The 14,134-nt window shown below is 36.6% G+C and overlaps 1 protein-coding gene across 5 annotated transcripts in view; it reads right to left on the bottom strand.

The window, feature by feature from the left end:
- LARP1B (La ribonucleoprotein 1B) overlaps positions 1 to 13,691 on the bottom strand; it is a 96,066-nt gene extending 82,375 nt beyond the window's left edge. For 3 of the 5 annotated variants that reach the window (XR_004425582.1, XM_033134139.1, XM_033134142.1), the window contains exons 1-4: positions 13,068 to 13,691; positions 4,943 to 5,001; positions 4,503 to 4,562; positions 2,555 to 2,729 (exon numbers count right to left, since the gene is read on the bottom strand). Coding sequence is in view for 4 of the 5 variants with exons in the window: in XM_033134139.1 (XP_032990030.1) it covers positions 2,555 to 2,729; positions 4,503 to 4,562; positions 4,943 to 5,001; positions 13,068 to 13,548 (775 nt within the window). In the remaining variant the exon portion in view is untranslated. The remainder of the gene's footprint in view (positions 1 to 2,554; positions 2,730 to 4,502; positions 4,563 to 4,942; positions 5,002 to 13,067) is intronic. The other 2 variants (XM_033134143.1, XM_033134141.1) reach the window with 2 other exon arrangements.
- Between the last annotated feature and the right edge of the window lie 443 nt (positions 13,692 to 14,134).

Here is a 14,134-nt window from a genome sequence, read left to right as displayed (position 1 = left end):
ATTCAAAAAAAGTATGTGTAGACACTACTGCTGTCTAATACCTGATTCTTAGGCTCTAGAATGGAGTATACGTGATAAGACATTATAATGCACACATTAGAGAGCTTGGCTAATGATTCAAAACACTTTCAGATTCAAATCACTGTCTAAAATATTGATTTATCCAGGTTTCTTAAAAGAGGTTTCTCAAAATTAAATTTAAATGTAAAATCCGTCTAACTGCATTTGATAAATCTTTTTATACCTACTATACATTTCCTAACTTAAGAGATACAAGCAATTTAACTCGTTGACTAAAAGATAGTGTAATTAATTGTTACAGTGTAATTCTAAAGATTACCTATTCATGGATTCCACAGTTAAGGTTTCAAATTGTTCAGTCTTCTGCCCAATATATTTTTTTAAACTAAAACAAAAAGACTCATGAGCAAGGGAAACATTACTAAGGTAACTAACGGAAAAGGAAATATTAGTTTGCAACTATAGTAACGAGTTCCTACAAATCCTGCAAAATATGGACAGATGAGAAAAAGAGAACAGGAAAAGATCTAAAAACTCTTCAAAGTCTGTACTATAAATTCTATCAAGAGATTCTTTGGCACAAACAAGCCTCTCATTTGAAGATAAAGATGTGTGCTCTGATGAGAGTCAATTCATGACATGATTATATGAATTACTCTAACTATATAAACACCTGGATTTTAGTGCTGACCAGTTTTAATTGAAGCAATTACCAAGGAAGACAAACTTTAGAGGAGGACAACAGGTCTGTTATCTGTATGAATTTTAGACAATCAGAAAGACTACTGTGTATCTAAGAAGGATGAAAAAGCTAAGTGATGATAAAGTGTTTAAGAAATGGGGAATTTTTTTTTTCTCTAATAACCACATGGTTGTCCTGTTGACACTACTTTTGCGCAATTAACCTTGACTCATTATACCAAGTGAGCTGAATGCTCACCCTGCACCTAAGGATTAGATACACATTTAAAAAAAAAAAAATCAAGTAAGTGCTCAATACATGGTAGATTGTTACTTCCATTGCTGAAGAAGTTGGCTGGCAACTACTGTTTCATGAAATGTCCCCTTCTCACGCTGTATCACCTCCATGAATTGAAATGCTTCAATGCCTCCCATGGCACTCAAAATAAAATGTGAATTCCAAGTTTGGACCCCGAATGACGGGGTCCTTGCCTACCTCTCTAACAGCATCTCCTGCCACTCTCCCAATGTTCACCTCACCTCAGCTACTGACTTTCTGACAGTTTAAAGAATGTTTCTGCCTAAAGGCCCCTAAGACACTTTTACTAAGGCTCAGAACACAGATGAATATATGTTTTTACAAAGCAGTTAAATGGTAACCTGTTCCTAGACACATGAAAAGTTCTGAAAACACTATGGAAAAGAACGCAGAGACAATATTTTTTTCTTCAAAGTGTAATTTAATGGGGGAATGCTATGAGGAAAAACAGTGACCAAAATTGTTCTCACTTTTCTCTTAGAAAAATATTTTCTCAGAACTCCCTGAAAGATAAGGAGCAGTTCCAATGCAGATTTAAAAAACAATAGTTATCACACAACTTTCCAATCACGTATCTACACCGATCTCTATAAGTGCAACTTCATTCCATTCTTACATAAAAAAACAAGCCAAACGCAAAAAGGAAAGCCTAATAGTTAGAAATGTTACAAGAGTAGATCAGTTACCATTGCAAGTGGTTTCCTGAAGAATCCAAAAATACTTATTGGTGACTATCAAAAATCAATTGATTAAATACAATTCTTCATCACTACAGCTTTCTTCCAAAAAACAAAATCAAAATAAAGATACAGATAAACTAACCTCTCTTTCGTTGATTACTTTTGACTGAGCCTAATCCTCACTGACATTTTCACTAGGGCCATTTAATGTACAATAGCCAAGACATGGAAATAATCAATCTAAGTGGCCACTGACAGATAAATGGATAACAAAACTATACACACACACACACACGCACACACACACACACACACACACAAAATGGAATATTATTCAGCTATGAGAAAGAAGGAAATCCCACCATTTGCAACAACATAAACCTCAAGGGGATTATATACTATGATATAGGTCAGACAGAGAAAGACAAATACTGTATGAACTCCCTTATACGTGAAATCTAAAAAACCAAACTCAAAGAAAAAAACAGATCGTTGGTTGCCAGAGGTGGGGGTTGGGGGGTGGCAGAAATGAATGAAGGTGGTCAAAAGGTACAAACTTACAACTACAAGACAAATACGTCCTGGGGGTATAATGTACAGCATGGTGACAACAGTTAAAAAATATTATAGTATATATTTGAAAGTTGCTGAGAGTAGATCTTAAAAGTTCTCATCACAAGAAAAAAATTGTGACTGTGAGGTGCTGGATGTCAACTAAACATTGTGGTAATCATTTTGCAATATATACAACATACATCAAATCACTGAGTTCTATACCTTAAACTAATACCATGTTATATGTCAATTATAATGCAATGAAACTGGGGGAGAATGAAGTTATAGATGAACAAACCTCTCTTTCGTTGATTACTTGAGTGAGCCTCATCCTCGCTGACATTTTCAACAGGACCGTCTAATTTTGTTTCCCGGCCTTCTTTGCTCTCACTGTTACTTCTCTTTTCAACTTTGTCTTCTCTTTCTTTTTTATTTTGTGTCTTCTTATTTCCTTGGTTGATGACACTCTGATACTGCAAAAAGTATTTCTGAATGAAATGGTTTTCATTAACATATCCAAAAATCTGTGGTAATACACCTTAAGCATTGCAAAACGAAGGACAACATCTCAAAAAAAATTGCTTTCAAAAGACACTTAAGCCAGACTGGGAGAAAATATTTCCTAAGTATTTTGATAAAGGACTTGCTTGTATCCAAAATATATAATGAACTCTCAAAATGCAGTAACAGGAAAACAACTCAATTTTTTAAAAAAATTTAAAAACACTTCATTAAAAAGATAAATTGATGGCAAATGTATATGAAAAGGTGTTTGCTATCTTTAGTCAGAGAAATGCAAATTAAAATTACAATGTGATACCACCACATACCTATGAGGATGTGGAATAACTAGAATTCTCATGCACTGCTGGTGAGAATGAAAACTTTAGTCGTTTCTTAAAAAGCTAAATGCATAGCTACCACAGGACCCAGCCATTCTGCTCCCAGGTATTTACCCAAGAAAAACGAAAGCATACATCCATGCAAAATTTGGTACACACATAAGTTTATATAACAGTTTTATTTCTAACAGTCAAAAAGTAAGTAGAATCAACACAAATGTAGATCAGTAGGTGAATGGACAAATAGCATTACATCCATACATGGAATACTATTCAGCAATAAGAAATGAAATACAGATACACATAACACAAATAAATCTCCAAATAACTAAGCTGAGTGAAAGAAAAAGAGAGCATACACTGTGTGTCTCCACTTACATAAAAATGTAGAAAAAGCAAATTAACTCTAAGTGGCAGAAAGTCGCCAGGGATGATGGGGGGAATATGACAGGGAGAGAACTACAAAGGAGTGTGAGGAAACTTTTGGGGTGATAGTTAAGTCTATTTTCTTGACTGTGGTGATGATTTCACAGGTCAAAATTTTCAAATTTCACATTTTATATATTTGTAGTTCATTATATGCCATTTATATGCCAATTAAGCTGTTGAAATTAATATATATTGTCTACAACTATACGTTGATAATATTGCACAAATTACAAATAACAAAGTGTACGTACAGTGTCAAATGAAAACATGTAACCAGAAAACCTCACATGCTACTCCTCTCAACAGTCCTGTAATAGAATCTCACCCATCTTTTAGAGCTTCTTTCATAGTTAAAATTAAACAAAAAATTCATTCATTGAACACTTCTTAATATGATATGCATACATAATAAATACGTATGTGTGTGTACACACTGGGGGTGCCAAAAAAAATGTATACACATGACTTGCAGTCATCTTTTGTATCGGTATATATTGAGTATTACAATTTTAATACAGTTTTTTCCTTTCTTAAAATGTGTATACATTTTTTTGGCACCATCTGTATATAGTTAGCACTTCAACACACTGAAAAGATTATAAATCAGAAAAACAGTATAAATTCTGAAACATAAAATGGCCTTCAATTGGACACAATACAATAAACATTATTCTCTTTATTTGTAGCCATTATATGCAATAGCATGGTACCCACCCCTTACAAATATAACTTTACCTCCTAAGAATACAACCAGATGATAGTGTGATGAATGAAATCAGATACCTGAAAAATGGGTAAAACTATAAAAAGGGTAGCTGCTGAGTTTTCAGCACCTCTTTATTAGTGTAATTCTCTAAAATTTGAAGTAAATTCTGCATATTAAAATGAGACTATTAAAATTCTGCATATTAAAATAAATTCTACATGTTAAAATTTTCCCTACATATATATAAAAAGCCTTAAAACAGTACTCACTCCAGTGTTCACTAATTCACTTGGTGTTGGCCAATTCGCCATATCGCTGAAATCACTAGCCTAAGAAGTAATAAATAAGTGTTATGTCTGCAAATTAGAAATTTTAAATAGAAGAAATTTTCTGAAAGTGAAAGCAATTTTAAAAAATCACCTACATTCAATTATATGCAGGCATTTGCCAAATTAAAAGTTTCTCCAAACAACGGAACATTGAATGCTTTGGTTTTATAATCCAATTTCTAGCGCTATTTAATGACACTGATAGAATTGATACGGAGAAATGGAGGCATATGCGGATTTGCATAAAGGCTACAATTCTCTAGTATATTGACTTTAACATCAATGATACAACTACAAGAAAAATACACAATAACCTAGGAACACAGTGATTTTCAAAATGAACATACAGTAATTAAGAACTACTTCACGTAAAGACATACCTTGTCGGATTTATTTGTCTTGAGTTTTCCTGCTTTTATAATTTTGGGGGAACTAAGCTCTTAAAAAAAAAAGAAAAAATTGTTGTTACAACCACTTCATTCAATATTATTTAACAAAATCACTACTATAGTACCAATTTTAGTAAGTCAGTGTAGTCAACATTACCAAAAAAATCCAAAATTCTAAGACTCAAATTCCTAACAAGAAATCAACTACATTTCAAAGGTAGATTCAAACTGGTTTTCAGTGTTCAAATAAAGAAGTGGTAAATATTAACAGTTTACTTACAATGATAGAGCAATCCTTTCACTAACAGAACATGAAAAATTAGAAGTATGTTTCCATACACTAAAGTTAGAAACACAATTCCCAATGGGATACATTTTTCTATACAATATACACTCATCAAGGAGCATTCAGAAAACAAGTCAGAAGACTTCAAACTATTTGTCCTTGAAAACAAACAAGTTTGGCAACCATGAGTTGTAACTAGGTTCAAGCCATAAAAAACAGGTCTCTGTAAAAGTTTGTATAAGACTGTCATGGAATCACCACTTGTCCCTATCTTAAATAACAGTGGGTGAAATAAATAAATAAATAAATAAATAAATAAATAAATAAATAAAATGTTATGCTGTCTCCAAATGAAGCTTTACATTGTCTTTTAGTTTGCTTTATCACCTAGCAAGATAACCGATGGTTTACCATCTAACTAAACAAGATCTAAAATAAATATTAAAGAGTAGAATATACTTGGGATCTACATCTACAGAAAACACAATAATCCAGCAAAATATGAATCCCAAAAATTATGGTAATGACCAATTCATAGAATAAAACAATAGGAGTTAAAAATCCAGACGCAAATTTGAATAAAATACAAATAGTGAGTACACAGGTATTTATTTCTCCTTCATACTTAGGCATACATATATGTGTATGTGCATACATGTTTAAATGTGCATAAGAATAAAGTATTTCATTAAGAAAAAATAGAGATGGTAGTAAAAATATATAGACAAATAGGACAAAAAATGGGTACAGGAAAAAGAAAACCTAAAGAACAATATTTGCCTGAACATTATCTAGAATTTGACTGTGAAGTATGTCCTGTGAATACTATGTATATTTTATGCAAGTTATACAGTACAAAACTGTATAACTTTTCTCTCAACAAAATTCAAAACATGCCCCCAACTATTGCTAAGCTAAGTAAATTAAGTTACAAAATACATCCTTATACAAAATATTTGATATAATGGAAAGTAATAAGGGGTAGGCCACACAAGCAAGTTTTACACAGCTTTATGACGAATTAGACATAAATAATCACAAAATTAAGGTCAGAAATTACAGATAAAAATTATTCTGACCATATGTAAATAAAAACAAACTTTTTAACTTCAATACTTCATGACACAATTAAGTTATTAATAAACTAGAAGAAAAAAATTTGAATGTGACTGAATTAATAATCGTTCTATTGATTTAAAAATTAATACAGCTTTAAACTCTATCCAGACAATGATTACAACCTCTAGGTAGAAGTCAGCAAAAAAGTTGGGGAAGAAGAATGTTGAACTTTATTTCCACACATGTTTAAAAATACAAGGAAGAGATTCTGATTTCAGTCAATTATTTTGGACTCAAAATTTTTGGATTTTTAAAAAATTTTAATTCCTCAGCAAATATAATGTAAACAAATTTACATTTAATTCTGTGTTTTCTATAATGCTGACATTTTATTAATGGACTAGCTTTATGTATACACTGTAGTTGGGATGTTTATGTATGTTTTATCCTTACATAATTTAATTTCACCACAGAGGATTTTGATAAACTATTTCGGCCAATGTGGTAAGATACTCTGAGATAGGAAATAAGAGTGATTTGTTACCATTGGTTACTAAATGGCCATTCGAGTTAATTTACTTTTCCAAGAGGAAGACTTTCCTGAAAGCATTCCCATTCCAAGGTCCACTTCCTTCCACGGAAACAATGTTTCCTGATTAATGAGTTTAGGAAAATTGAACTTGGAAAGCCAGCACTTTTTCTTTTTCTTGGGGAGCTAGTCCACAAAAAAAACAAGCATTCTGATCTGCTCCTTTGTGCTCTCAACTTCACAGGGGCCGGCTCCCCAGCAGAGGTAGAAGGGGGATCTACAGTTGTGCGATGCCAACTGTGTGAACATGTTTGTCTAATTCCAAGTTTAACATGAAGAAGACCACCTCATCAACTCAGTCTTTTTCCGTTAAAAGGATGATGAGCTTTTATAAATACATTAATTAATTAATAAATCTGAGTAAAAGATTAATGTGATTCAAAAAAGAAATACAAATGGTCAAACATGAAATGATACTCAACTGCACTAATAAAGAAATGCAAACTAAAACAAAACATTTTTCACCTATCACATTGAGGAAAAAAGGGAATGCCCTGCGTTCGCCAGCCAGCCTATAAAAAAATGGACATTTCTCTCATGTGTAGTAATGTAATCTTTCAAGAATAATCTATCATTTAAAATGTATATACTTTTTAATAAAGCAATTTCATTCCTGGGAAATTATCTGGGAATCAAGACAAGGTACAAAGATGTCTATATAAGATGTTCACTGCAGCTTTGCTGGTAACTATATTTAAATAACTTCTACATTCATTAATATGGGAAAGTTATATTATGGCACAGCTATACAAAATAATGCAAAACTTTTATAAATAAGATAACTGTTATGTATTGATATGGAAAGTTGTCCATCAGGTTTTAAAAATATAACTTTATATTCACACAGAAATTGGTAATTATATTTAAATAACTTCTATATTCATTAATATGGGAAAGTTATATTATGGCACATCCATACAAAATAATGTAAAACTTTTATAAATAAGATAACTGTTACGTATTGATATGGAAAGTTGTACACCAGATTTTAAATATAACTTTATATTCACACAGAAAACAGGGAAAACAAGCCTAACAAAGAAATTTTTTTACTTTTCCATGTTTTAACTAACAGGGAGGAAACTGCCCTGCATGTCATTAGAGAAAACCTAAGACTGAAAAAGCCAACCTATAAAATTTAACATTAAAAAATATGTATATCTTTTCAGAGGAAACCTAAGAAACAAATTTAAGCTAGCTACTTCAAGTATATATAAATATACATAAACGAGTGTGTGATCTTCCTATCTCCATTTATATAACATCACTAGTGAAACACTGTACTAGCACAACTTTTTTGAGTCATATTCCAATATTCACCCCAATATTCCAGTATTTACTATTTAAAATACTACTCTTTAACCCTAAGAATCTATAAGGAAATAATTCTAAATAGATCAGGAAAACAATTCATTTCAGGAACTTGAATAATACAAACAACAACTGCAACATAACGAGCGATTTTACTCACTTTAATTTTCATGACCATAACCTTTAGTAGTCTTAAATAATAAAATTCATTGACAGCAATAAGTATTTCATATTTTATTATATTTAAGAGAGAAATCTATGTTTAAGAGAAAAATATTATGTTTCTACAGCAAATCAGTGCTTTAAAAAAGTAAAAAAAATACTTAATTCTCATACTTTAACAGTGGGAGCATCCATTTGTACAATCACTTTAGAGAGCAGCTTATCAATTAACAAATACCCATGACCTAACGATTCCACTTATCATCTATTCTAGAGAAAGTCAGACATACAAGAGGTACGTACAAAAATTTTTGAAACAACCAAGATGCTGATCAACAGATAAATGGCTAAATTAACTACCGTGTTTCCCCAAAAATAAGACCTACCCGGACAATCAGCTCTAATGCGTCTTTTGGAGCAAAAATTAATATAAGACCCGGTCTTATTTTACTATAATATAAGACCGGGTCTATAATATAACATTATAACATAATATATAAATATAACATAATATAAAATATACTATAATATATAAATATAATATAAACTATACTATACTATACTATAATATACAAATATAATAAATATAATCTAACATAATAAATATAATACCGGTCTTACATTAACTTTTGTTCCAAAAGACACATTAGAGCTGACTGTCCGGCTAGGTCCTATTTTCAGGGAAACACGGTATTTATGGACTACTACTCAGCAAATTTTTAAAGGGGTTTAAAAAGGCCTAACCTTATCACAAGAAAAAATTAAAAGTAACTACATATGTATGGGGAAAGATGTTAACTAGATTTATTGTGGTGATCATTTTGAAATATATACAAATATTGAATCATATGTTATATACCTAAAAATGTTGTGTCAATTATACCTCAATAAAAATAATTTTAAAAACCTCATTAATGGTAATAAGAAAAAAGGATCAACCAATACTCTAAATGAAAAACAGAGGATGCTGAGAAAGACAAATACCATATGATTTCACTTACATGTCTAATCTAAACAGAACAAACGAGCAAGCAAAACAGAAATAGACTTACAAATAGAGAACAAATTGATGGTTGCTAGATGGGAGGGTGTGGGAGGATGGGTGAGAAAGGTGAAGAAATTAGGAAATATAAATTGGTAGTCACAAGATAGTCACGGGGATGTGAAACACAGTATGGAAAATATAATCAATAATGTTGTAGAGACTATGTAGGATGTCAGATGGGTACTGGACTTATCAGGGGGATCACTTCATGGATTATATAAATGCCTAACCACTGCGCTGTATACCTGAAACTAATAAAATACAGAATGTCATATACATATACATATATATGGTCACAAGATGTAAAGTACAGGATAGGGAATATAGTCAATGGCATTTTAATAGTTTTATGGAGGATGTCAGATGGATAATAGATTTGGCGGGGTTATCACTTTGTTGTGGTATAAATGTCTAATCATTATCTTGTTTTGCACACCTGAAACTAATAAAAAAATTAAAAACAGAGGACAGTATGTTCTAAAGGCATATACAAAACACTATATTTGTAAATAATGGCACAGATCTAGAAGGATATTCAGTAAACTGGTAAAATGATTATCTTTTTTTGAAAGGGACATCAAAAGCTCAGTTTTTACAAGGAGAAAATATTTAGGTATCATTTATATAACTTACTTAAAATGTTACTAGGGTAATAACAGCTGTAGAGCAGACACTGGGAGAAAGGATTGATGGAGTCAGAGATAGACTAAGGATAAAAAAGGTGGGGGAAAAATCTATTTTTATACACCACGTTTCTGTAAAAGAATTAAAATATTAGAAAGCTAATTTTAATATGTAAAATGTAATCATGGCTACAGGTAAGCAATTAATAAATTTCATTTTGTGATTTTAATAAAGGTGCCCCCAAATAAATAAAACTACTTTAAACAAGGTTAGGACAGATTGAGGAACAATACTTTCTGGACTTCTTATAATTAAAAACTGCAGTGAAACTATTTTAGGCCTCTTGGGTGGGCCAGGCTTTGGTTGAAAGAGGTAGGCAGTTATCTGGAATACCAAAAACAGCTATGCATAAGCCAGAACCATCCCAAAAGCATCTCACAAGGGCTGAAGAAGCAAGAATGCCTCACCTGAAAACGCATGATTACAGAATCTGAAATACTCCTCTACATTTCCTATAATGCTTCTGTGGTAATAAACTCTCTGGAGAAGTTTGGTGGAGGGAATCCTTGTACCTCATTAAGAGAGTCACAATAAATCCACGTTTGGCCTGGATAGACAGGGTTTAAGTGTATTATACCAGCCTAATTAATACACTTCTCTTTCCCTCAAGAATATGCTCGTCTATAGGATAAATTATACAGGCCTCCTACTAACAGATAATTGTATTAATTTTACATTCCCTAGTTTTTACCTATTTTGGACCCTAAAGGTCCTCTGCTCCTATTTCATTATTCTAGAAGTTGTAAATTCACTTAGGAAAATAGGAATCCAAGGCACCCAGTTATATATGGCACTCTGTTATTAAGAATAGGAAGAGATGAATTCATCCACTCCATTCATTTACAAGGCTCAGAAATCTTGCCAGAAGTCAACTAGCTAGGTATTAACAATATCTGGACTAGAACCCCAAGTGTCTCGGACAATGAATTTCTACAGCACTATCCCTTACTTACAGTACCTAAGTTTTTCATCAACTGCAAACAGAAGTTGTAGTAGACAGTGTAGAGTCAGTACAGAAGAGAGACTTTAAGTTACTATACAACTCCAAGTCTGAAGAACAGAATACTTGCGGGAACAGAACAGATGCCAAGAACAGAAGGGTTGCCTACAGAGAGACATCAGCAAAACTAAAATTCTCATGAACCACATCATAAATACATCCAGCATCAGCTTGTTCTTAATTTCCAACAAAGATTAAGATCCTCAATGAAGGCACTTGTAGGTTAATTTATATTAAACTGTTAAATATTTTTCACAAGGTCATTTGCAATTAAAATGGTTTTACCTTAATGATTTAAAAACCTGTCAAATTGATTTTACAATCTACAAAGAGTTCAATGTTTTTGGTAGTTCACTGAATATAATGTATAATTGTGTAGGTCTGTAAGTAGGGAGGTGAGTCAGCCATTAAGATCACGGGGCTGGCTGAACCAGTGGCTCAGGTGGTTAGAGCTCCATGCTCCTAACTCTGAAAGCTGCGGGTTCGATTGCCACATGGGCCAGTGGGCTCTCAACCACAAGGTTGCCAGTTCCATTCCTCGACTCACGCAAGGGATGGTGGGCTGCGACCCCTGCAACTAGCAATTGGCAACTGGACCTGGAACTGAGCTGCACCCTCCACAACTAAGATTGAAGAAAGGACAACAACTTGACTTGGAAAAAAGTCCTGGAAATACACACTGTTCCCCAATAAAGTCCTGTTAAAAAAAATCACCAGGGCTTTCCTTCTCTTCTCTAAATTTTATGGAGATTTTGCTTTAAGATTTTTGTTCTCTTCAGTTAGTAACAGTAGTAGTAATATAGTAGTAAACAAACATCTTTGCAGAAGAGAATAGTTGCAACATTAAATGTTGAACAAATTTTTCAGTAGTTTTTTCTGCCAAGTGTCAAAATTTATCAAGAATGAGTATTAATTGTGCGAATGCTATCACCTTACATTTATACCATACACTTCATCTCAATTATCTTCACAATCCTGTAAATAGGCTCAAATTTTCTTATCCCACTGTTAACGTTTAATTTTTAAAAAAGTGAAGAATTACAAGTAAACAGCTGTAATGTCTATATGAAAAAGTTCAATTAATTTACTACAACTTAATTTTAGAAAGACAAACTAGGAAAAGGATGGATTTGGGACAGGATTCCACCATCACAGAATGCTGGCATTCTGAATGAACCTGCTTTTCTTTCCACAAAAAAAGAAAAAACTAGAAGACATTACTTTTTGTCTTGCTTCCATTTACTATTTCCATGTAAACTTAAAAAAAAAAAAAAGACAAAACAACACGCTGTTGCTATAACGAAAAGAAAGCACCAAGGGCTATCCGGTATTGGTCAGCACGCAAAGGCAGTGACATAATCTAATCTCTAAGGGAAGGAGGACTAACTGCATGTGAGAAGACTACCATTTTTACCTACTGTGCAATCCACTCTCACGTCAACCATCCTACTTCAATTATTTTCCACCACAGTCATAACTCAAGGCATTTTAGTAGCAAGTATAACATTAAGTCTCATTTTTAATGACTACTTGGTGTTTTGAAAACAGTGAAATTTTAACCTTATCAATTATTTCACAATTAACAAAAAATCACTACTGCGCTTCCACACACAAATAAATCCCTTGCTTCACACCTCTGTTGAAAAAGCCCTTCTACAGGGTGAACTGCAATAGCTAGCTCCCTAAAGTTAGCTTTCCCAAGGCACTCAACACGTGGGGGCAAAACACAATCGAGGCGGCGCCCGCAGAGCCAGAGTTACGTTCACCCACCCGTCAAGAGGTCCCACCTCTTCCTGCCGCTCCCGTCCCAGATGCCCATTTATGTAAATTGGCAGAGGGAATGACACCTTGGAACAAAATACCTCTGACTGACAGGGAAAGGAGACCTGCCCCTCCCCCCGCCCCGCGGCAGCCCCGGCGCCACGCGCGTCGCCCGTGCACACCCCGCCCCCCGGTGCCCACCACAGAAAAGCCACAGACCTGATTCAAGCGGGGGCGGCAGCAGCCCCGACGCGGCGGGGGACAGGTGCTGAGGAGGCTTTCTGGTCCAGGGGTTCTCCTTAGGTGGCAGCGGCGGCCGCGGCTTTTCCTCAGGGCCGGCCGCCGCCTCCTCCTCCGGGGCGTCATCCGCTGCCGGGTCCCGCGGCGGCAGCGGCTCCCCGCCGAAGGGGCCCCCTTGTCCGCGCGCCTTGTGCGCCAGGTGCAGCGCAAGAGGCCTCACGGGCACCGCCGCCTGGGGTACACTGTGTCCCAGGACTGGCGCGGGGGACGGCTCTCCCCGCGCCCCCGCGCTGGTAGCGGTCGCCGCCCTCTCGTCCCTCGCTGCCTCTTTGCCTTCCCGTTCGGGCGGGGGCAGCTGCCCGGCCTGCCGGCTCGCCGCGGGCAACAGCGACTCCTCAGCAGCCGCCGCGGGCGGCTCATCCCGAGAGTGAGCGGCGGGCACCGGGGCGCGAGCAGACATCGTCCCCTTGCCCCAGCCGCCACAGCCGCCACAGCCGGGGGAAGCCCGGGGCCAGGAAGCCCGGCTGCCCGTCTCTCCGCCCGGGCACCGACTGGCTCCGGCCTGAGGCAGGGAGCCCGAGAGCCCGGCCGCCGTCGCCACCGCCGCCCGCGTTGGCCGAGGCCGTGCAGCGCCCGGCGTGCCGCCCCTCCCCGCGTCGAACGGAGCGCTAACCGCCCGCCAGCGCCGCCGCCTCAGCGACACACGCCGCGAGCCAGCCAACCCGTGCCGGGCGCCGCAGCCGGGAGCCGCGAGCCCTCACCTGGCGCGGGCGACGACGGAGGTGCAGCGAGGCGGGCTGGAGGACCTCTAGCGGAGTCCGAGAGGCGCGCGCCCCGAGAGCGGGTAACTGCTCGCGGGGGCGTGGAGGGGAGGTCCGCGGGGGACGGCTTGGCGGCGGGGGCGGGGCCTCCCGGAGGAGCGTGACGTGGCTACTCCGCGGCTTCTGCCCTCGCCAGGCCGCCGCCCGCGGTAGCTGACTGCGGATCCCGTCGGGTGCCGCCCGGCCTCAGGGCCGACCCCGCCCCCGCCCCAGCGGCCAGCCGAG

Source organism: Rhinolophus ferrumequinum, chromosome 18 (assembly GCF_004115265.2).
Source record: "Rhinolophus ferrumequinum isolate MPI-CBG mRhiFer1 chromosome 18, mRhiFer1_v1.p, whole genome shotgun sequence".
Taxonomy (NCBI): domain Eukaryota; kingdom Metazoa; phylum Chordata; class Mammalia; order Chiroptera; family Rhinolophidae; genus Rhinolophus; species Rhinolophus ferrumequinum.
The sequence above is the reverse complement of the archived record's forward strand: the minus strand, read 5'-3'. Positions and strand labels throughout refer to the sequence as shown.